General features: G+C 49.6%; 7 protein-coding genes across 7 annotated transcripts; 5 read left to right on the top strand and 2 right to left on the bottom strand.

The window, feature by feature from the left end:
* Positions 1–38: 38 nt before the first annotated feature.
* Positions 39–914, top strand: TrAFT101_008793 (uncharacterized protein; the record flags this gene model as incomplete). The annotated part of the gene is made up of 3 exons (XM_024909672.1): positions 39–181; positions 278–559; positions 632–914. 3 exons carry the CDS (start codon positions 39–41, stop codon positions 912–914), a joined length of 708 nt encoding a protein of 235 aa, XP_024761781.1.
* TrAFT101_008792 (uncharacterized protein) lies at positions 808–6,081 on the bottom strand. Its single transcript, XM_024905338.2, has 5 exons — positions 5,742–6,081; positions 5,589–5,682; positions 5,215–5,524; positions 3,848–5,152; positions 808–3,780 (listed from the first exon to the last, which is right to left on the bottom strand). The coding sequence occupies exons 1-5, from the start codon at positions 5,744–5,746 to the stop codon at positions 1,223–1,225; spliced, it is 4,272 nt and encodes a 1,423-aa protein (XP_024761782.2). The 5' UTR covers positions 5,747–6,081; the 3' UTR covers positions 808–1,222.
* A 183-nt stretch (positions 6,082–6,264) lies between these two features.
* HAT2 (Histone acetyltransferase type B subunit 2) lies at positions 6,265–8,562 on the top strand. Its single transcript, XM_024902446.2, has 6 exons — positions 6,265–6,443; positions 6,520–6,573; positions 6,646–6,697; positions 6,757–7,272; positions 7,332–7,817; positions 7,898–8,562. The coding sequence occupies exons 1-6, from the start codon at positions 6,407–6,409 to the stop codon at positions 8,070–8,072; spliced, it is 1,320 nt and encodes a 439-aa protein (XP_024761783.1). The 5' UTR covers positions 6,265–6,406; the 3' UTR covers positions 8,073–8,562.
* Positions 8,563–8,764: 202 nt separating this feature from the next.
* Positions 8,765–10,810, top strand: TrAFT101_008790 (uncharacterized protein; the record flags this gene model as incomplete). The annotated part of the gene is made up of 1 exon (XM_024899752.2): positions 8,765–10,810. One exon carries the CDS (start codon positions 8,765–8,767, stop codon positions 10,808–10,810), a length of 2,046 nt encoding a protein of 681 aa, XP_024761784.2.
* A 1,577-nt stretch (positions 10,811–12,387) lies between these two features.
* TrAFT101_008789 (uncharacterized protein) lies at positions 12,388–16,387 on the bottom strand. Its single transcript, XM_024899802.2, has 4 exons — positions 15,791–16,387; positions 15,633–15,690; positions 14,744–15,450; positions 12,388–14,631 (listed from the first exon to the last, which is right to left on the bottom strand). Exons 1-4 carry the CDS (start codon positions 15,944–15,946, stop codon positions 13,678–13,680), a joined length of 1,875 nt encoding a protein of 624 aa, XP_024761785.1. The 5' UTR covers positions 15,947–16,387; the 3' UTR covers positions 12,388–13,677.
* Positions 16,027–17,521, top strand: TrAFT101_008788 (uncharacterized protein; the record flags this gene model as incomplete). Its single annotated transcript, XM_066128426.1, has 2 exons — positions 16,027–16,892; positions 17,449–17,521. Exons 1-2 carry the CDS (start codon positions 16,513–16,515, stop codon positions 17,519–17,521), a joined length of 453 nt encoding a protein of 150 aa, XP_065984544.1. The 5' UTR covers positions 16,027–16,512.
* A 2,879-nt stretch (positions 17,522–20,400) lies between these two features.
* Positions 20,401–20,986, top strand: TrAFT101_008787 (uncharacterized protein; the record flags this gene model as incomplete). Its single annotated transcript, XM_024906542.1, has 3 exons — positions 20,401–20,446; positions 20,500–20,541; positions 20,604–20,986. 3 exons carry the CDS (start codon positions 20,401–20,403, stop codon positions 20,984–20,986), a joined length of 471 nt encoding a protein of 156 aa, XP_024761786.1.
* Positions 20,987–21,182: the final 196 nt, after the last annotated feature.

Here is a 21,182-nt window from a genome sequence, read left to right as displayed (position 1 = left end):
TTGTTGAGTTCAGCTGGCGCCAGCAACAATTGCCCAGCATGCACAGCTCCTTCACCCGACTCCAGAACGTCTTCGGCTTCTTCACCACAGTCGCCTTCGTCCTTGGCGCATTCATCGCGGCCACAGATCTCGGCTCCGCTCGCACCCCCAGCGGCGTCATAAAAACCGACAACATCCAAGTGTATGTAAAGAAGACTCAAATGCTATATTCAACCTTTAGCTTTTTGTTTTTACTGGTGATTCTGACCAACCTGCTATTGTGCAATGCAATGTATAGTGTAAAGGGCCGACCCCACTACTACTCTTCGAAGAAGGAAGAGTATGCCATCATTCGCTTCTCTTTGGAAGCTGACCTCTCCTCACTCTTCACATGGAACACAAAGCAACTCTTCGTATATGTAACGGCAGACTGGACTAGCCCTGGCGGTACCAACAACTCCGCCGTCATCTGGGATAGCATCATCACCAACCCCAGTGCCGACCACTTACAGAACCTCGGCCCTGTGGCTATGAAGAAGCTCAAGAAGAGCGCCGAGGGAAAGAGCATTGCGCCTGAAAGGTAATATTTAAGAGAAAAACCTCCTTTGCAGATGCAATCGATATCAAAAGCTAATCATGGCCGCGATTTCAGAGGACTGCTCAAGCTCAAGAACCAGAAGCCCAAGTACCAAATTACCCATCCCAGCGGCAAGATCGCCGAGACTGCCGACGTAACTCTGAAGCTACATTACAACGTACAGCCTTGGGTTGGTGTCTTGACATGGAACATGGACAAGCCGCTTGGCGTGTGGAATGCCATGAGGGGTGGCGTTAGTGACCTGTTTACGCTTCCTGCGCTCAAGTCTAAGGATGGCAAGGGTAAGGACACCAAGGATAAGAGTAGCACAAAGAGCAAGAAGAGCAAGAAGCCTTGAGATACCACCCTGTTTTTCTAATAGTATTGAATGAGTTTAAAACCCTGAAACAAGAAAAAAAGTAATGATGAGACATGCTAGGTGAGACCTTTGAGGTTTAAACTTTTAATTTCATTCGTTGGCATACTGCAATGACACAAAGGCTCTACTGCAGCTAGATAATCAGCTTCTCCTATAATGACACGCCACATATGGCTCGTACTACGAAAATTTGCGTCGTAGCTACATAAGCCAATCACAGGGTATTCCAACGCCCTTAAACCTCCACCTACTTTTCACCCACTCGAACATCAATAGCCGTGTAGCTTCTATGCTTGCTGGGCGGCAGCACCCCCACGGCCACGATTGGGATTGGGCCCACCACGTCCCCTTCCTCCTCGACCACGACCACGCCCGCCTCGCGACGTCTCAAGGTTAGCAGGAGGCGGCACGTTGCCATAGAGGCCTGGTTGGCCCCGTCCAGGTCCAGTTTGGGGAGCAAGCGAGCCTCTGCTGCCGCCATTGCCTCGGCCACGCCCTTGGCCTCTGCCACTTCCTCCTCTTCCATTTACGTTTCCATTCGGGGCGTGGTTTCCATTGGGGGCATTGTTCGCATTGTCGCCGCTTTGGTTACCCCCTTGTTGGCCCGGCCGGTAAACAAGTGTGCTGTGCAGTAGATTTGGTTTACCTCCTCGGGCGCCGCGACCAGGGCTATTCCGCCCACGGCCCGATGAAGCTGAATCGCCTGAAGCAGCTCCGCGCCATCCGCCTCGGAGAGGGGGAGGAGCTGGTGCGTCCTTATACTGCGTAACACCGACTGAACCGTACGATCCAACCGATCCCGTGGCCGGAACAGATTTTCTTTGTCGCGATTTTGATGATGCAGAGACGACCTGCCAGTTTGAAGTATTCAGCACTGTCGACGATGAAACGGTCTGCCCACGGAACATTGGAGCTCTCTCACCCAGAGTCGTGCCACTCATAAAGGAGGTGTCCCACACGACGTCCAGGAGAACAGCAGTTGCTGTGCGAGAAATACCGGCAACAGTTCCCCGAGTTCCAATTGGGACTTTACCGGCAGCGGCAACGAAAGTAACTCGATCTCCTAGCTTGAAAGTTTGGTTGCCTAGCACCATCTCCGCATCCGCCGGCTTCAACAAGGCTGTACGAGGCACAGAGCTGAGGGGCTTGGCAGTCGCCTCCAAGCTCGCTTGGTGCAATTGTTCTCCAGCCGTAGCCAGAGCCATGACAATTCCCGAATCGAGCTGCTCAGCGTCGAGGGGGACTCGTTCAAATTTGCTCGTCTCTTGTTTCTTTAGCCACGCTACTATGTCTTTGACCCGCTGCGAAGCAACGCTTGGGTCGCTCCACAGGTCTCTCTCGGAAGTCTCGCTTCTTTGCGGTTCTTTCTGAATTGCCGCGAAGAAGTCGGGGAATGCGACCATGTAATCAGCAATAAGCTTCACAGCCAAGTTGGAGAATTCCCACCCCGTCTCCGACTTGCGTGAGTACCCCAACACCTTGAGCTTTCGACCCTCAAATTTCAAATTGAGGCCCAGATTCAGCTTCAGCCCAGCAGCACTAATAACTTGGAAAGACGACGTTATCTTGCTGAGGATGAGAGGATGGACGCCTAGCTGTTTGGCGATCGCGAAAGAGGGCGTATATGGGTTAGAGCGTTCTGCTTGGTAGATGATCTTCTTCGTGATTTCCGGCTCCTTGTTTTTGGGAACCAAGACCACAATATTTGCCTTGCCATTCACATGTCCAGTCACCTCCAGGGGGCGACCGTAAGCAAATTCACCCAAAAAGAAAGCTCGTGTGCCTTGAGGGAATTCTTCTTCAATCGGCATGGCTGATCTCTCGATGAAACGTTCGTCTTCATTGACTACTTCTTCCACAATGGTTTGAGACGCATATACCTTGCGCAAGCTGGGGTTTTCAGCGTACTCCTTGATTAGAGCACCCTCTTCCGTTTTGATGAGACCCTTGAGCATATGAACGTGAACAAGGCATTCAATCTGGCCGACCGTGATTCCCAGGCGTTTGGCATGCCAATTCTCTAAGAATTCTGCCTCCTTTGCAAAATCGGAAGCTTCTCTGTTGCCATGATCTTTTGTAACAACAGTTTCTTCATCTTCAGCCAGCTCGTAGGTAAATAGCTCATCCTGCACCTTGATAATTTTGGCTTCTTGGATGAATGGATAGCCAACGAAGCAGCGCTGACCTAGCTTCTTCTTCCAAGTTTCAACCTTTGTCCGCATCTCCGTATCGGTAAGGGTCACGATGACACTTGGGTTTCTGCTGTCTTGCTGGAAAACATTGACTCCATATCCTTCTACTAGCTGTGCCGAATGTGGCAGTGTATGTAGAGTTGGGAATCCAGCAAGAGCCTTGATATTCACCAAAGCTCCGTTCGTCAGTCCCGAGACGTATTCGAGCCCCTCAATGTTTGGCAGATCAAAGATATTCTCAATGCAATGACAATACTGTATCTCCGGGAAGATCCCAGGAAGTGGAGAAGGATAAGTGAAGTTGACTTCGGGAGAGTATGTGAATTTAAGGGGAACTCCAAAGCCGTTTCGTGCCTTTTCGTCGTCGCTAAGAAGCTCATTTTGGGGCGCCATGGCAGCGAGAAGACGCGCTTCGTCAATGAATGGGATTTTGACCACTGCTTCCCACTCCATCTTTTTGCCGTTCATATCCAATTCGAAATCTCGTGGATAGAAGTCAATAATTGGAGATTTTGAATTGGTCATTAGGTCGTGGTAAACTGTTGGCACAATTTTTTTGCTTCGGTCCGGCAACACACCCATGAGTTGTTCGTTAGGCTTAAAGGGCTGACCCAGCTTGAAGTTCAGGTCGGCACCGAGGCCCTTGGTAACATCTGCAGAAAAGATTTATTAGTAAACAACAACTCCATAGCATGGGAAATTTGGTACAATATTACTTACCCGACGTGAGCGGTGCATAGTGATAGGCATAAAACCATGGCCACGAGGCAATGCCTTTGTAGTAGTAATAGAGCACCCATTGTAGGCCTTGCACATAATTCTCGCAGAGTTGCTTTTGTTCTTCTTCAAATTTGTCTTGAGGCCATTCTTCAAACTTTTGCAGATAATATTTAGTTTTCCAGCCTTGATATTTTTGCTGATATAATTCTTCGTATTGCTTCTGGGCATCTTCGGGGGAAACGTCGGCAATGGTCGCTTTGTCATAGGACTTCATGACACGATAGGCTGCGAGGTTTCCTTCCTCTTCGTCCTCGTCCTCGCCGTCGCTACCTTCCTTCTTAGGGGGGAACGCGACTATAAGGCGACGATTGCCCTCTTCGTCTTCCTTGGTAGACCATTCTAAGTGCATGGACTCAGAGAGATCTTGAACAAATTTTCGATCCGCAGCCTTGAGATCTGATCCCAAGTCCAGTGGCTGCTGGGACCTGTTTGAGATGAAAGGACGAATCTTTTGTTTCCACAAATCTCTCTGAAACGAAGTCATGATTAGCTGATTGTTCTTTTGCGATCTCGGTTTGGCTCCATTTTTCTGTTCGAGTTTCTTCTCCATTTGCTTTGACGCAAACCACTGTTGGTCAGACACTTCGTATTCGAAGTGATCCAACTCTGTCTTGCTGAGCTCGTCGAGCAGACGTTGTAAACGGTCCAGATGAATAACGCCGTTCTCGTTGATGTAGCCTTCACACTGTGGAAGGACAGACTTGTATATTCTGAACATGTTCGCCAGAGCGCCTTCGTTGATATGCAATCCGGGCAGGTTTGGCAAAAAGTCGTTTCCGACGAAAAATGCCATCAAGATGAAGTCGTCAATGACTCTTTCGAGATCGAACGGAAACTTTAAAACGTCTTTATTCTGAAGCTCCTGAAATTCCATTTCCAGGTATTCCCTCACAATACAGAGATGGAGCAGATAGAAGTTTTGATGTTCAAGTTCCTTTGACTTCGTCTTGGAGGCTCGTCCAAACGTAACTTCTTCACGCAGCAGGCAGAAATGAGGGTCGTGGCTAAGAAGTCCAAGCATGATTAAGTCGGCATCAAGACCGTAAAGGCAGTGCCGTACGTTCGGGTCGTAGTTTGGCTGTGCCTTTGCGTTCCGGATGTACTCCATAATCTTATGCTCTCCTTCACCTGGAACCTCGTGCCCAGATAGGACGACGTCACATCCCTGCCAATCGGTATCTTCCGAGATTTTTTTGTTTACAAAATATCGGAGTTGTTGTGATAGTTTCGCCATGAATTCAGTACCTATAAAGAAGATTGAGGTATTAGTTCTAGCACTGGGGAGACTTCGTAGGGATATGGCGAACCTGGTGTGATGCAATTGCTGTCAAAAGGCTCCTCTTTTGGGAGCTCTATCCCATCACGTATCGCCTTGTCGCGTGCTTTCTCGGCATCCAAAGCCGTTCGGAAACGTCTAGCACGCTGTTGATTCATCTTGGCACGAGGAGCAACTCCGTCAATTGCCATGAAGAAAAGCTTCTTAGGCTTTATCTTTCCAAACAAGTGCTCGATGTAGTTGAATATACGAATAAACATTTCTTCTTCGCTGAGTCGGAAAGTAGTATCCTCGCCAGCATCTTTGTGTGTGCAGTTATGGATGATACCATTCATGTCAAGCTAAAAGGAGAGTATAAGCATAAGCACGCTGCCGCAACGAGGGGCATAATATGCTCTTTCTCACATAGAGGCAGTCGAATTCTGGAATCCGATTTTCCGCAATTACTTGCGAGATAGCTGGATAACGCTCTGAGAGCCATCGGAAGAACTTGGGAACACTGTAGGTCAAATATATCAGCATTGGCGGCACGGAGATTTTCGCAGTCATGAAACAAACCCCATGATGCCGGCAGTCGGGCAGCTATGCGCCCAAGATATATGGAACAATTATATGTCGAACAAAAATGAGAAAAGGAGTTCGAATCCTAAACCGCGCTGCAATGCCAACCGGAAGTCACAAAGCTGGCACGTCCAACCAATTCGCCCCAAGGCCGTAACAGGAGAGAAGAAAGCAACCCAAAGGACACGACGGAAAAGAGAGCCGCGGAGCTGCAGCAGCTAATTGCCCTGTAGCTAATCCAGCAAGAATGCTACCAGGCGGCCGGAGCTGGGCTGACAAAGAGACTGCTGGAGGTGACGAGTGGCGTGGAAAGGAGCGAGTTGATGCTGGAGGAGGCTTCTGTGACAATGCATCGCGGCGAATGACTCTAGCGAGCTAGGCCAGGCTATGAGGGATGAGGGGAGGGGGGTGGCAGGCAAGGCTCAGCTGCAGCTCGCTAACGACACGCCCTGCCAACCTCTCGTCACTTAACGCGCGACGCGACCCCGGCTATTCTTTTCAAGCTTCCGCCAGGGCCAGTCTTTTTCGCTCTCTCGACCTCTTGAATCTGCTCTCAGAGCACCCTCTCGGTGATTTAGCAGCATAATTTTGTCTCTCCTAGCGCATCAATTTTTAACAAGCATTCATTGCGCTTCCTCACCAAAGGATCTCTTGTATTGACCATGGCGCCTCAAGGCTCTGAGCTCGACCCTCCCGATGGTTTGTTAAGTCTGAATCTGGCTCAATGCCACATCGGCTCCAGCAATCTCATGCTAATCTTGATATTCACCCACAGTCGACATGGTCCATGATGAAGAAGATGACCAAGAGGAACGTCTCATCAATGAGGGTAAGCTTCCATCGAGACTGATACTGGCTCTGGTAATGCGGGGCACCTGATCTGACTTCGATCTCTTCCTAGAGTACAAAACATGGAAGAAAAATAGCCCGTTCTTATACGACATGATTCTTGGGTAAATTTATTCTCCGGTGGCCATATTGTTGGGTCTGCGCTCTAACGCCTCTGTTCCAGAACGGCCTTGACTTGGCCAACCTTAACAGTCCAATGGTTTCCTGACGTCAAGGAACCAGAAGGCAAAAACTATCGCATGCACCGTCTTTTGCTCGGAACTCACACCTCGGATGGCAGCGCCAACTTTCTCCAAATCGCCGATGTCCAGATACCCAAAGCTGTAGCACCGAACCCTGACGACTATGACGAGGAACGAGGCGAGATTGGAGGCTACGGAAAGGCAGGCGATGTTGCTGCGCTTAAATGTGATATTGTACAAAGAATTGAGCACCCTGGAGAGGTCAACAAGGCTCGCTATCAACCTCAAAACCCAGATATCATTGCTACCCTTGGTGTTGATGGCAGAATTCTCATCTTTGATCGGACAAAGCACCCCTTACAGCCCGCAACTTTGGGCAAAGTGAACGCGCAGATTGAGCTAATCGGCCATAAGGAGGAAGGTTTTGGTCTCAATTGGAGTCCTCATGAGGAGGGATGCCTCGTTTCAGGTAGTGAGGATACGACTATGTGTTTGTGGTATGTGAAACCTTTGGTGAAACCTTAGGATCTTGTGGCTAATTTACCTTTGAACATAGGGATTTGAAGCTTCTCGAGGCCGACTCAAGGATACTGCGACCTGTTCGCAGATATACTCACCACGCCCGAATTGTCAACGACGTCCAATACCACCCTATTTCCAAGAACTTCATCGGTTCTGTATCGGACGACCAGACCCTGCAAATCGTAGATCTGCGACAGAGCGAGACGAACAAGGCTGCTGTTGTCGCAAAACAAGGCCATTTGGATGCTATCAATGCGCTAGCGTTTAATCCAAAGTCTGAAGTCCTTGTTGCCACAGCGTCCGCCGATAAGACGATCGGAATCTGGGATCTACGAAACGTAAAGGAGAAGGTGCACACCCTTGAGGGCCACAATGACGCGGTAACATCCCTCGCCTGGCATCCTACCGAAGCCGGCATTTTGGGAAGTGGAAGTTATGATCGAAGAATTATCTTCTGGGACTTATCCCGCGTCGGTGAGGAACAGCTCCCCGACGACCAGGATGATGGTCCTCCTGAGTTGTAAGTTGCAATTATTTCTCCTCTCAAAAATCACTTCAATGGGTTTTTTGTGACATGCTGACCACTCATTTCAATTCTAGGCTATTCATGCATGGCGGCCATACAAACCACCTAGCCGACTTCAGCTGGAATCCCAATGAGCCTTGGTTGGTTGCCAGTGCCGCTGAGGACAATCTGCTACAAATTTGGAAAGTTGCGGAATCTATTGTTGGAAAAGATGATGGCGACTTGCCAGTTGATGAGCTTGACCGATAGATGAGGTGGAAGTTCTGGGAGAAGAGCCGATCTTCATAGAATGAAGGCGAAGGGAGGCTGTGGCAAGACATGCTACAAATACTCAATCGGAGGGCTAGGAAGTTTGAATCTAAGACGATGCGGTCTGATAGGATCGATCTCGAGTCTGATGATACCGGGGCGGAATCTCCGATTTGGACAACTAGGCCAAGTGGTTACAGCCTCGCGATGATGGACAGTCCAGATGTAAGTGCGGGTGCCGGGTCAGAATCAATGACATCTAAGACAGAGTTGGACGAGGAAATGGAGATCGAATGGTCCATGACGGACGATTTATAATTGCAAATACTTATCAAGAGCAAAAGCTATCCAACCGTAGTTAATGTAGTTTGTCGGGGAAAAAAAATTGAAAATTGGCGCGCCGTTGTAACATCTTTGAGGCAGCTGGCAGATTCGATGGACAGGTGCCCAGAGTTGTATTTTTCTTTCACGACTAATTGTTCTTGGCTCGATATCCCTTTGCCGTTTCACATCTGCACCACATATCTAAACCGCCGAATTTTCCCAATCCTCCTCATTGGTGCGTAACAGACCAATAGATCACAACTTCATTATCTATGAGCCTCTCTATGCTCTTCTACTAACTGGAACCTGAGTAGTGAACATCACCAACACACGTATTGGACAAAAAGGAAAAAGGAAAAAGGACGTTAATGAATAACGCAAACGAGCAAGCTGGACCGAGCAGCGGCCAGCAAACCAACAACAATGATTTGCATCAGCTGGCCGAGGATATTAGGCAGCGAGCCTTAGAAGAGGCCGAGGACTCCAAAAGTGATACATGGGCAGAAAGCGAACGTGATGCTATGCTAGAGGATATTGGAATCGATTTGACGGGGATGGATGAGATTTTCGACGAGTACGACGATGGGATGGATGGCGAAGCGGGCGCAGAGATGGATGACGATCATGTCAGTCTCCTCAGGGACATCAACCGAATTACCATCGAAGAAGTGGAAGTGAATGGCATGAAGAAGAAGAAATTCAAGTTTGACGACCTCGATATCGAAGACTACTTTAACAATGCCGATCCGTACGAGACGCCAAAAGCAGCGAAATCTCGCGTCTCTTATGCTGGAAGAGATCTCATCTCAGTGTTATGCCAGCACGTTGAACTGGCTGTTGAGCTGGGCAAACATCTCAACGACAGAGACGTGCTGAACCTCTGTCTCGCGAACCGTCCCTTTTACTGCACCGTCAGTGGCTATCTCCTTTCCAGCATTCGAACATGGATCGAATACAGAGCCCCAGAGGCAGGGCGCATTTTTCACTACCAGCTCTACGCAAGGCATCTCGTGGATGATCCGCAGAGAAGGACGTGGATGGCTCTGAAGCAAGGCATGAACACGTCGCCGAATAAGGACAGCAAAATTCGCAAAGTACCTGGTTTGAAGTATCTACAGCTGGTATTGGGACGGGACAAGTACTGCAGGGAGATTCTCGCCATCATGGCTCGATGTGGCCACCGCATGCCGACGACGATGCATCACTCACTTCTACGGCTCTGGCTTCTCATGGACATTGCCACTTCTCACCAGAGACAGTCCATGCTGCGAATGACACATCTATTCAAAGACGTTGACCTCTATAACATACAAATGTTCATCATCAAGCTCGGCATGCTGTTCAACGATCCTGTCTACGGCCCTTGCAAATATGATCTGGTACAGCTTATGCTGGGCCAGAAAGGTCTCTATAAACTATGGCAGCTTCTTACCCGCAAGAAATTCAATAAGCTTTCCGAAATAATTGAGCTCAAGCTGCGCTACGACTTTAATTTTTTCAGTGAAGGCGGCTATTGGTTAGAAAACATGCTGGGCCAGATCCAGGGCATCCCCTTTCGGGAAATTGGCCAGCAGCACAAGGAGGGCTGGGGAGCAGGCCGAGCACATCTTCTTCGGCCGGACGAGGTTATTCCCATAGAAGCTGTTCGTAGGGGGCTTTGCCTAGACGAACACTTGAGCCAAATGATGATTTGGGGATACTTTGATTGGAAGACGGGAGAGAATATCGTTCCCTCCATGGAAGAGATGTATATTGAGGATGAGGATGATGTCCTCGCCAACGTTGATACGCTTGAACACTGGAAGCCAAGACACATTTTGAAGAAGCAGTGGTACAAGCTGACCCCTGAGCAGCAGGATGAGATCCTCTCTGATGAAGAGGATGAACGGCTGCGGGCTCAAGCCTGGTGCGGTAACTCGGACGACGACGCTGGCAGTTTGGACGGCGTCTCTGATTCTGATTCTGACAAATCCCTTGATCTCGACGAGGAAATCAACCGCGGTTACATTGTACGCCCTCAGGCCAAGGATCACGAGTCCACAGTGCCCGATGTCAATAACATGCAGGGCTGGATAGACTTTGTCAATCAATCCATATTAGGTGGCATACCCGTAGATCTCGGAGAAGAGGAGAAGATTAGGGCTCAAGCCTGGAGCTCTTATCCTGACCACGATCCAGGAGAGGACTGGGATTGGGATGATTTGATCAGAGAGAGGCGAAATCGACGCTCGCATCAGCAAGAGCCTGGTTCAGGATCTGATTCACAGGGTGAAGGAGACTCGGACGATGAAATGGAGGATTACGATGATGATGAGGAGGAAGATGGAGAAGGCAGCTATGTTTATAATGATGATATGGAAGACGGCAACGGTGATGAAGAGGATGATGCTGATGACAATAATCTGGCAGTATAGCTTAGAGCTGCTGGGGGCAAGGCAATCAATGTTGGCTTCTGGATACCAGATCCTTCCAAGTTCCCCATTCAACCTGGGAACTAATACGCAGGAGAAGACATATCATGAGCACTGCAGGCGGGATACTACAGATGGAAAGAAAAGTCTACAAGGAAAAAATAAAAAATAAAACAAATTTACAATAAAAAAATGTTTAGCTTCTCTTTGATTGAGCGTGTCATCCTTAGTGCAGGGGCCATGCTAATCTTCTCTGTTGCAATGTTAGCGATTCGAACTTGCGACCAGTAGAGTTCCGGAGTTCAGCCTTACCTGTATCGTTATAAATTGACCAAATGCCCGAAGGCGACAGGTTACTTTCTTAGTTTGCTTATAAAGGGCCATCCCGCGGGCAATTCTGACTAAGCATTCGCACCGCTCGCTCTTATAATCACCAAAAGCGTCGGCGCAAGACCTTGACGGCGAGAATAAGAGCAAGTGATGCGGGTTTCTAGTTAATTTGGCCGTCTTTGCCTGCTATTAATACTGCATAATCCGAATCCGCCTTTGCGGTGTGCTTGGATCCATCCAGCTTGATTATATTTGCAAGTTGGTGGACCGACCACTTATGCTCAAGTTGGGAGTTTGTGCGCTACAATACCTGCTAAAACGGCGCTCCAGGATGAATGGGAAAACGCTTTCTTTGACGGATAAACATGATTTTGCAAGGGACACAAGTGTGTCCGTGCTGGATTCCTGCGTTCCGTATTCTTTCTGAAATCTGCCTCTGTATGTATGTATGTATCAGTGGCATGGTAAGATGCACAGTCTGTAATTCCCGTCTGTTTGCGAAAATTTGCTTTTTAGGGTACTTTAATCCCTCTTAATCGCTGCTTTCCCCTCCCCAGTTTCACTTAGCGCACAAGCTAGACTAAAACCTAAAAATACATAACCAAGTCCTCCCGTAACAAACCGTGTTGAATATCGTAGAATAGAATCTTGGAATACTTGAATGCCTAGTTTATTATCAGAATGCTATGGCATTAGAGTAAGACAACAAGCCGTATCAAAGGACCAGCGAAAGACTAAGAAGAAGCATGAATCAGAAGAGAGTTGCAATGGGGACCAAGCGCAAATGTACCTGCGTTGCAATACTTGCTGTTACCTCATTGGCTCGAATGGCCATGTGTGATGTTGTAATAGGTATACAGGCCTAGCTTTCTGCACAACCTCAGCACAGCATTTTCAAAGATGCAGCCTTTCTCTAGCATCTTCCATTCGCACGCCAATGGATAAGTAAGCGGGTTGCGTTGTTGTATTAAATAGCAGACATACTTCCTTAAATATATGATAATCAAGAGGATTGCTCAACAAAACAACTACAACTACTAGGTACTACGGTATCTCGGTACACGCAATCAACAGTAAACCTTAATAGTAGTAAAGCGATTCATAAGCTTTCGAGTAAAGGAAAAGCTTCTTTTGTATCCAGATGGCGCCCAGCGGATCGGAATCAGTGAAACCATCTTGGCGGACAGTGATTGATGGTCATCTACACGGCACACCACAGTCGATACACGTCTCGATAACAAACTGGATTTGCCAGACTTCAACATCACCAATGCAGCAGCAATCACACAGAATTCTTCTCATCCCATATCGTTGAAACAAAAAACAAGCCAATAACACGTTATATTAGGACATCCATTCCCCCCATCCCTCAAAATCACTCTACTTTTTAAATTTTCATGCCCACATCCCCTTCGGACAAAAACATCAGAGCATTCTCATATCTCAGCAAAATCAACCTGCAGCCAACCTCCCACCAGCCACCTCCCAATTTGTGAAAAAACAAGAGAGTCCCTCCCAAACCCTTCTCCCCCCCTTTCCTTCTTTGCCCCTGTATGCTTTCCATTCATCCCATCCACCCCTTCCCTTAGCCTTTCCATCGTCAAAATTTCATTTGCCCAAAAAAAGTTTCCCTCAAAAAACTCGATTCAGTCCCAACTCCCGCCAATGTCCCCCGCTCCCAAAAATGCTGCTACCTTTGACACCTTTCTCTTCCAAACTTCCGGAATGCCGAAATGATAAGGAAGAAGAAAGAACGAAGAAAGAAAGAAAAAACGAGTGTACGAAAAGTACAGTATGAGAAGAGAGAATGTCCTATGTAAAGAAAGAAGAAAAGGATTGACAAGGTAAGAGACACAACTGCAAAATGGAGAAAACAGAAAGAGGAACTAAGCAAAAAAGACAAGAGAATCAGACCAGTAAAAAGCAAGTTAACAAGGAGAAAGAGTCGAAACAAAATCAAAAGACCCCTGGGTTAATCTGAGCGATAAAACCGACACCGGTGAACTGGATAATTGAGTCAAAACCAAGGCCAAGAGATACCCTTACACTCCCTTTCGCTATGCACCAGCACCGGGACAAAGGATTCCAGCAAAAAAAATGCCACGTCCGACCGATAATCGAGTCCACACAACCGTATTTCCCTTGCCAAGAACCATGTTTTGCCCCCCCTTTAAAGCGCGAAAGAGAATCAACAAAATTTTACTTTCCTCAGCAATGCTTGAACCACAAGACTCGTTTTGACCCAGAACAGCCGTGGTGTATTTCACTTTTGTCTTCCAGCCCTCGAAACAATACCACAGCCCCGCCTAAAACATATCCGACACTCCGTCCTAGTCCTCCAAAAAACAAACCAAATTCACACCAGCCCCTTTCCCTTGAAACAGCATGCAAGCTAGGTCCAGAAGGTATTTGCCAAGGTCAAATGCTCTATGTTCATCATTCCAAAGTCGTTACATAGGAACGAAAAGGATATACCGAAAGGTACATAACCAGTTGAGTTAAAGATCATGATCTAAAAGACAAGCGTCTGTCGATCTCGTTTAGACGGGCGACTTGCTTGGGGTAGCGCCGGCACCGTTTTGGCGAGCGTCACCACTGACAGTGAGGCCACCGATACCACTGCTCAGGAAAGCAAAGGGGTCGCTTTCATTGTTGCCAGGGTTGCCGCTGTTGTTGTTATAAAAGTTGTTGCCTGGTCCGCCAGAGACAGGACCGTTAGTCGCAGACTGGAAAGCCGCCTCTGCGGCCCTGCTATCAAAGGGGCCGGCAGCATGGGAGCCGGGGGCAGAAGGGAAGCCTTGAGAGTTCATAGAGCCCGGGTAGCCGCCAGCGCTGCCACCCAAACCCGAGGGCAGAAAGTGGCTAGGGGGACCACCAAAGTGCTGGCCGTAGCCGCCCCCTGAGCCGAAAGATCCTCCGGAACCAAATGGGCCAGGACCTGGCGTACCTCCCATTGATCCCTGGCTCATACCATACTGTGAGCCATTGTCCATGGGAGAAGGATAGCCAGAGTCCGCGACAACGGCAGCGCCAGCGCGACTGGCACCACAGCGAAGACAGCATACATTCTTAGCAAAGTTGTGGTATCCACAAACTTCATTTCCGCATTTCCAGTCACCAGCACGGAAAGGCACAACACCGCCACCGCCCATACGTCCACCGTGTCCCATAGGACCGTGGTGACCACCGTGGTGCGGAGGGGGCATCATGGCTGGAGGTCCATACTGATATCCATAGCCACCAGGTCCTCCCATTTCACCAGGTCCACCGCTTCCAACAGCAGGGAACGAGCAACGGAAGCAAGCCGTGCGGCGCTGGAAGTTGGAGAAGCCGCAAGAGGGGCAAGTCCAGTCACCAGGTCTGGGGCGGTTCTTACTGGGAGGGAAAGGTGTCAAAATGTCTTGAGCGCGATCTAGCACACGACTGGAAGAGGGGGAAACCTCAATGGCCTTCTCGTTCAGTGCACGTCCGTTCATACACAAGCTCTCAGCAGCCTAGCTGAAGTCAGTACACGAAGCATCCATCATATACAAAGGGGGAAGGAAGGTGATATTTAAGGGGGAACGGCTGGAGGCAATATCTGGGAAATGCACGGAGTAAACTCACTTCTTCATGGGAAGAGAAAACAGCAAAACCTGTGCCTGTGGGCTTGTGCTGCTCAGGGGTTCGAAGTGTCCAGAACGCAATAGGGCGACCACCAAACTGGGTGAACCAGCTTTCCAGCTCGGACTGAGTAGTATCATGCGGCAGACCAGACATATGCAGGACCTTGCTCCTCTCAGAAAGGAACGCCCGGACATCTGCCCTGGCGTCCATAGGTCTGGTCAAAACATCGGGGTGGTCGTGCGGCGGCTGGGACTTGCGAATCAGACCGCGGAGAACGCGGGCCAGGGTAACAGCTTCTTCCATGGCACGGCGAGGAGAGGCGGGAGCCAAAGCCTGGAGGTGGAAAGGCAGATTATGTTTAATGGGAGCGCTAGACTGCACTGGCTCGACCTCGAGAGCGGCGCAGATGTTTGACAGCATGGAAGGTCCAAACGGCAGAGATTCTGGGTGGTGCTGTTGCCAGCGTTGGTATTCAGTTCGCAAATCGAAGGTGCGAGAGTGCTGCAGGTAGGGAGGCAGCACAACTGCCTTGTCTCGGGCTTCTCGGGGGAGCTGAACTCGGAGGTCCCAAGCATCCAGAGTAACGAAGACAAAGTCGAGATTCTTGGACGTCAGGTACTCGGTAGCAAACGTGTCGAATCGAGTGATGGCATCCCTAAAAGTACCGGCATTCCGAACATGTTCCCATGTCAGAGTCGTTAGGCTCGCTGCAAGAAGGTGAGAGAGAAAAGCGTTCGGTCAGCCCTAGTGTTCAATGATGTTCACCGCGAGAAGTTTTAGAAATTTTAGTCCCCTCCAACCTCTCGATAGCCGCGCAACATGGTGGGGGAGAGAGCAGGCGCGACAGAGCATGCTGGGAAAAGACGATTCGGAGGACTGAAAAACTTACTGCATAGTGGGGTGATGGGAGTGTTGACCGGCTTGACGAGAACGCTTTCGTGGGTGATCTATTGCGAGCGATGGCCGCCAAGTTAGCGATGCTTCAGCTGCGTGTGGGCACGGTGTTGTGGCCGGGTGGTGGCGCAGGGGGAAAAGCGGATTTCTAACCTCTTCAAGAGTGCTGGCATCAACGAGAATCCATCCGAGCTCAATGACCTCGGCGGAGTCCTTGGTCACATATACACCGTGTTCATCGCAGGTGGTCGCAACGTGGATCACGACGTAGCGGTCGATGTTGAGCTGGGGCACCTGCTGCGAAGTCATGATGGCAACGGGTTTGCCGGCTCAAGGCAACTGGCGTGTGCAAGATGCAGGCAACGACTGTCGACGCTGAAGCGATCGCCGGGCCGCTCGCAATGGCTGATCGTGAGGGTAGAGAGTATGAAAACGAGGAGCGGTAGCCTCAGACCCCAGCCGGCTCGAAGAGTTGACGGGCAGGCGGGAAAAAAAGGGCGATAGAGGTTGTACGGGGGGTACAGCCACTCGAAACAAGGCTTCAGGAGGTGTGGTGAGCAAAAAGAACAGCCGTGGAAAAAAAGCTTGGAGCTCCGGGTCGGCAGCCGGGAGAAGAGAAAAAAAAAGTGAGCACACAATGAGGAGTCAGACAAGTGAGAAAAGATTGGCCGCGCCCTGCCAGAAATGCGCAACACGCCCTCGCAACAGTCGAGCTCTGAGGTGGATGAAGAAAGACTGCAAAAAGAGAGAATGGGAGGTTTGGAAGAGGCCGCTGGCCGAGCGGGAAATTGGTGGTCCAGCACTTTTCTTTCTTTGCAGATGCAGCCAGCGCTGTAGTTAGCTCCAGGTACCTGCCCTGCCTGCTGGCCCAGGCAATGTACCGCCGCGGAGTACGAGGTGCATGTAGCGGTACTTGGCTGGCCGGCACAGGCACGGGGCTTTTTCAGGGCTCTGTAGAGGCGGCCGGCGGGTGCATTGGCAGGCTCAGCAGCGCTCAGCAGCGCTCAGTGGCCCAGCTACAGGCGCTAGTGGTCGCGCAGTGGGTGGCCAGCGTAGGGCGCTCGCTGTGCTGGAACCCTGCTAGCCCTGCTTGGCCGGCCTGGGGACGCGGCACCGCTACCGCTAGGAGGTATCAGTACGAGCAGTACCTGGCGGAGAACCCTACGGAGTCCCTACGGACCGCTTATCGGGGCTGGCTATGTCCCACCAGACGGGGTCTTTTTTCTTCACGACGCAAGGGGGCCAGTCGTATCCGGTATGTCGGAGACGGTACAGTATGATTTCATCAGCGAGGGCTTGTTTGAGCCTCGCAAGCTGCTGCCGCTCCAGTGTCGTTGAGAGAGACGCATTCTTTGCTTACATTGCAACTGCCAACCCTGTCTGTGCTGCCTGGCCGGTGTTGGTAATACCAGGTAGATCCCTGACTGTCCCAGAATATCATTCCACTGCCTGTCTGCAGCGCACCAGTCTCGGCACTCTGCTGTTGCTTGTACACCGTAACTTGCTTCGGCTGTCAAGGTAGCCTTGCGTCAAGTTCCCCAGATCTATATTAGGTTATACGGAGTACAGAGTACGGAGCAGCAGTAGATGATCGGAGGACAAATTCGTTCGATAGGCGAATCTCGAGGAGAGACAAGCAGCCTCCTCCGCAAAACAAAGAATCAGTATTCTGATACTAATATCATGGGATTTGGCGTTCACGTCCACGTAATCAATCAATGGCTGGTGTGAGAGCCGTGTCTACATCACCAGTCCCCCTTACTATTGCCCACTGCATTTGGGTCTTTTTACATGCGTTTTGTACAATATAGGCATATTGGCTCTTATCGTCTCATCCATGATCAGCATGAGCAGGTGACGATTCGCCGTCTCCGCAAGAGCTAACAGCAGCAGCATTTTGATTGACCCTCAGTCTGCGAAAAGGAGAACACTCACCGCTGCAAGACGCTCTCATCCTGGGATAACGCTATACATAGTTGACAACCTCTTACTTGCTGTACTGTCGACTGGGTTCGAAACGACAGGTTACAATCATGTCATTGTTCTGAGTCGATTATTCGGCAGCAGTTGGCTTATATAATTTATAGAGGGCAAGCTGTCACGTTGGAAGACAAACTTGTCTCATGTTCAGCTGCGGGCTGTTGAAGTCCACCCCGAGGCGCCAGAGTTGAGTGGCGAGACAAATTTGGCGTTTATGGCGCGCGGATCTCTGGCGGCTTCCCTGTCTTTGTTACAAAACACGCCCACTGTATATTCTACGGAGTATAAAGTGGTGCTTAGTATGACCTACTAGTAGTAGGTATTAGGTATTCATCGTCTTGGGAATTGCTAGTCGGGGCTACGCTTGGTCATAGGTGAGCGCAGCTTGACACAGTGTGCAATGCCCTGCAGCATCAAGCTGAATCAGGTTTTGACAGGAGCTTGTGTTGGGTGGAAAGTGACGAGTCTTATGCAATCCTGACCTATTGAGGGGCCGCTTTCTCCTCCGTGTTCGGTATTGAGCACCCGAAATCACGTAGCTGCTCATAGCCTTTTTCTGCTCTCTTGGTCGAGCAAAGCTATCCCAGTCGCTCATCAAGTTGAACTTACGTACAAGCACTTTGCCAGAGTACAGCGATTTGTTTTTCTCCTCATACTAGGGGACCGTCAAGTATTTTACGGAAGACTAATTCCAGAATAAACCCGTTAAAGATTCGGATGTTTTAGTCAGAGCAGGAATCTGCTCCGTATGGCCATCGGTAGTCGGGATTACCCGCTCTGCGAGTCGTCCAAGGCACGGTCGAGGCTAAGCGGCCTCTTTCTTGTTATTGTTTCCACAATTATTAAAAAAAAAAAAAAAGGAGAGTCGCTTTACCGACTTGGCAGAGGAGCCATCTAACGGGCCTAGGGAGTGGAAAGTGGCCCGATTTGAACCCACGGATAGAAGGGCAAGGCCTTCGGTATATTGGACAACGCTCAGAGTCGGCTAACTCAGTCGCGGCGGGCGATGATGGGGCAGAAAAGAAATACGCTTCCTGGCCTAGTTTTTTAGCGTACTTGAAGGCAGGCCTTCAGACGCGTCCGGAGTTGTCTTTATGTTTTGGGTGACTGGGGTACCCCTTGGCAGTGTCAAATTTGGGTCAACCACGAGGCCAATACGGGTAACGGGTTGCCGGCTCAGTTATCTCATTGGTGCCACCCGCCATTGACCTAGAGACGGGTTTCTAGAACAACGTTAGAAGCGCTGGGATAGAGACACTGTCTTGGATATCTGCCACCCTGGCCGCCGTCGCTTACATGTACCCAGTCGGGCATCACCAGCTGTCATGCGTCGCAGAGTAGGTACAGTGCCATACTTCTAGATAATGAATTTTCCAGAAGATAGATTGGACGGCCTGATGGGGTGTCGAATTCTTTTACGCAAGTAAATTTGTAAACCTGTGAAGCATCATCTTCGGCTACTATGCTCTTTAGCGTTGACGCATGCCGCAGGAGGTAACGCATCCAACCTGTCTTTGTTCCGATCTTTAGCTGAGACTTGACTGGCAATGTCTCACTTTTGCTCCCCATATCATTGTTTTGTTGTCCACCATAAAGGCCGGCAAGGATCCCGTGGTCGATAGCAGCAACGTCTGATAAACCCGGTGCTTCAAGTCGCCGGATAGCCGAGGATGTAAAGGCCGGCACGGTACAATTTTGCTGGTTTGTGTTTGTATAGGCCGTGAATAAAGTCGAACCGGCCGGTTCTCGCGGATCTGCAGGCATTGAGTATTAGTACCTATTGTCTAACCCTACTGCTCAGAAGGTAAGATGTATATCCCATCACTTACAATGACACACTACCATATATTTTATTGATAGTCGAAGGAGCCGGGCGTTATAGGTCCTGCCTTGGCCGGGTGAGTGTGCTCTTGTCGCTGCATCCGCGACGCACTGCTGAGTTACAGCATCGCATAGATTATCAAAGCCATCGGGCACAAGGTGAAGTAGCTCTCCGAAGATGTTAAGCCGAGATTTGTTTTCTCAAAGGGGAAATTGTCGGGTCATCGTCATAATTGCAAGGCGGCGAGAACAGCTAACATCACTAATTGATTCAGAACAATCTCGCTGACTGTGGTCCAACGACTTCGCCGGCCATTTATGAATGCCTTTTGCAAGCACCGGAACCAGAAGAAGGAGGTGGGAAATTTGATATTTTACGAAGGCGATAATGAAATTATTTCACGATGTTTACGGAAACAAGAAAAAAAATGGCGGCGTGAAGCAGTTCAATTGAGTTTGAAGCTACCAAGTAGCCTAGGTTACTCCTTCTTAATACATACGAGCAGCACAGCCGTCCACGTGCGACTACGTCATACACCCGGATCTTGTCTGCGTCATTCATGGCGCATCGCGGGTAGCGATTGCCGGCGACCCTTGGTGGCATCCAAGAGACAGCCTGATGGTGGTTTGATTGCGTGAACTCAATGTCAGCGTGACTTGCACACACAACCTGGTTACGCAATAGGAAGCTAAAAAGTTTAACACAGCCATTGCGTGCCAAACCGGCTCTCTTGTGGGTTGATCGCATGTAATAAATGGAAGCTTGTCTCCTCCCGCAACGAATGGGCGGTTGACCTTCTTCCCTCTTATTTGTGACTTGTGACTTGAGAAAGATCACTCTATACTTACTAACTAGGTAATAGTTCCAGAGTATAGATCTCTAAGCCAACTACTACCTACCCAACAACACGTCTATCGTACTGAATCTTTATTGAACCTGTATCCTCGTCGCAACCGTTACGATGGGTGTTTGTTCGGTCATATGCGTCATATTCATCACCATTATCTGTAGGTGAAGACGTCAAATTTTAGACTCATGTCGTGCTAACGCTGTTACCAAGTCCCTCCGCTCGGCGTATGGGCTGTAGCAGGATGTGGAATGGGTAAGTTTATTCTTGATATTGGATATCACGGGGGAGCTCGGCAGCATGCTAAAGCGCTATAGATTTACTCATTAACATATGCCTGACGCTTCTTGGATACTTGCCCGGCCATATACACGCATTTTATCTTGAATATGTCTATTACGACAGGCGGCAACAAGCCCGTGAGGGTTATGCTCCACCGCGTCATGCTCCAGGCATCTACTCCGACAAGGTGCAAACGGGCGGGCAAGCCTTCCGACAAAATTACGGAACAATGGCACCGGCACCGCCAGCTGTGCAAACTGAACCGGCGCCCATTGGTGGACAACCGTACGAAAGCCAAGCATATGGGAACCAGCCATATAATCAGGGTTATGGTAACCAAGGGTACGGCAACCAAGGATATGGCAACCAAGGCTATAGCAACCAAGGGCACGGCAATCAAAATTCAGGGTATATCTAAAGCCCTGATTTCGATATGGAGACCGAGAAGGCTAGTCTAGTGGAAGAGAGGGTTTGATGCAAAGTGTCAATCGAAGATGGGTTGTATGGGAGTGCCTTTAAATCTTAGACTGAGTCGGGATGAGTTGAATCAGCACGGAAATCTGACTCGACGACGGATTCGTATGAACGATGAGGCTACAACTAGCCGTATCCTA

The sequence above is a fragment of the Trichoderma asperellum genome, chromosome 5 (assembly GCF_020647865.1).
Source record: "Trichoderma asperellum chromosome 5, complete sequence".
Lineage (NCBI taxonomy): Eukaryota > Fungi > Ascomycota > Sordariomycetes > Hypocreales > Hypocreaceae > Trichoderma > Trichoderma asperellum.
Note: the sequence above shows the minus strand (reverse complement) of the source record. Positions and strands in the feature narration are given on the sequence as shown.

Coding starts and splice junctions, on each gene's coding strand:
- TrAFT101_008789 (XM_024899802.2), bottom strand. CDS start 15,946: ATGACTTCGCAGCAGGTGCCCCAGCTCAACATCGACCGCTACGTCGTG. Junction 15,451..15,632: donor TCCCATCACCCCACTATGCA/GTAAGTTTTTCA, acceptor ACCTTCTTGCAG/CGAGCCTAACGACTCTGACA. Junction 14,632..14,743: donor TTTTCTCTTCCCATGAAGAA/GTGAGTTTACTC, acceptor GACTTCAGCTAG/GCTGCTGAGAGCTTGTGTAT.
- HAT2 (XM_024902446.2), top strand. CDS start 6,407: ATGGCGCCTCAAGGCTCTGAGCTCGACCCTCCCGATG. Junction 6,574..6,645: donor GGAACGTCTCATCAATGAGG/GTAAGCTTCCAT, acceptor ATCTCTTCCTAG/AGTACAAAACATGGAAGAAA. Junction 7,818..7,897: donor GATGATGGTCCTCCTGAGTT/GTAAGTTGCAAT, acceptor TTTCAATTCTAG/GCTATTCATGCATGGCGGCC.
- TrAFT101_008792 (XM_024905338.2), bottom strand. Junction 5,525..5,588: donor CAGAATTCGACTGCCTCTAT/GTGAGAAAGAGC, acceptor CTCTCCTTTTAG/CTTGACATGAATGGTATCAT. Junction 5,153..5,214: donor CAGCAATTGCATCACACCAG/GTTCGCCATATC, acceptor TCTTCTTTATAG/GTACTGAATTCATGGCGAAA.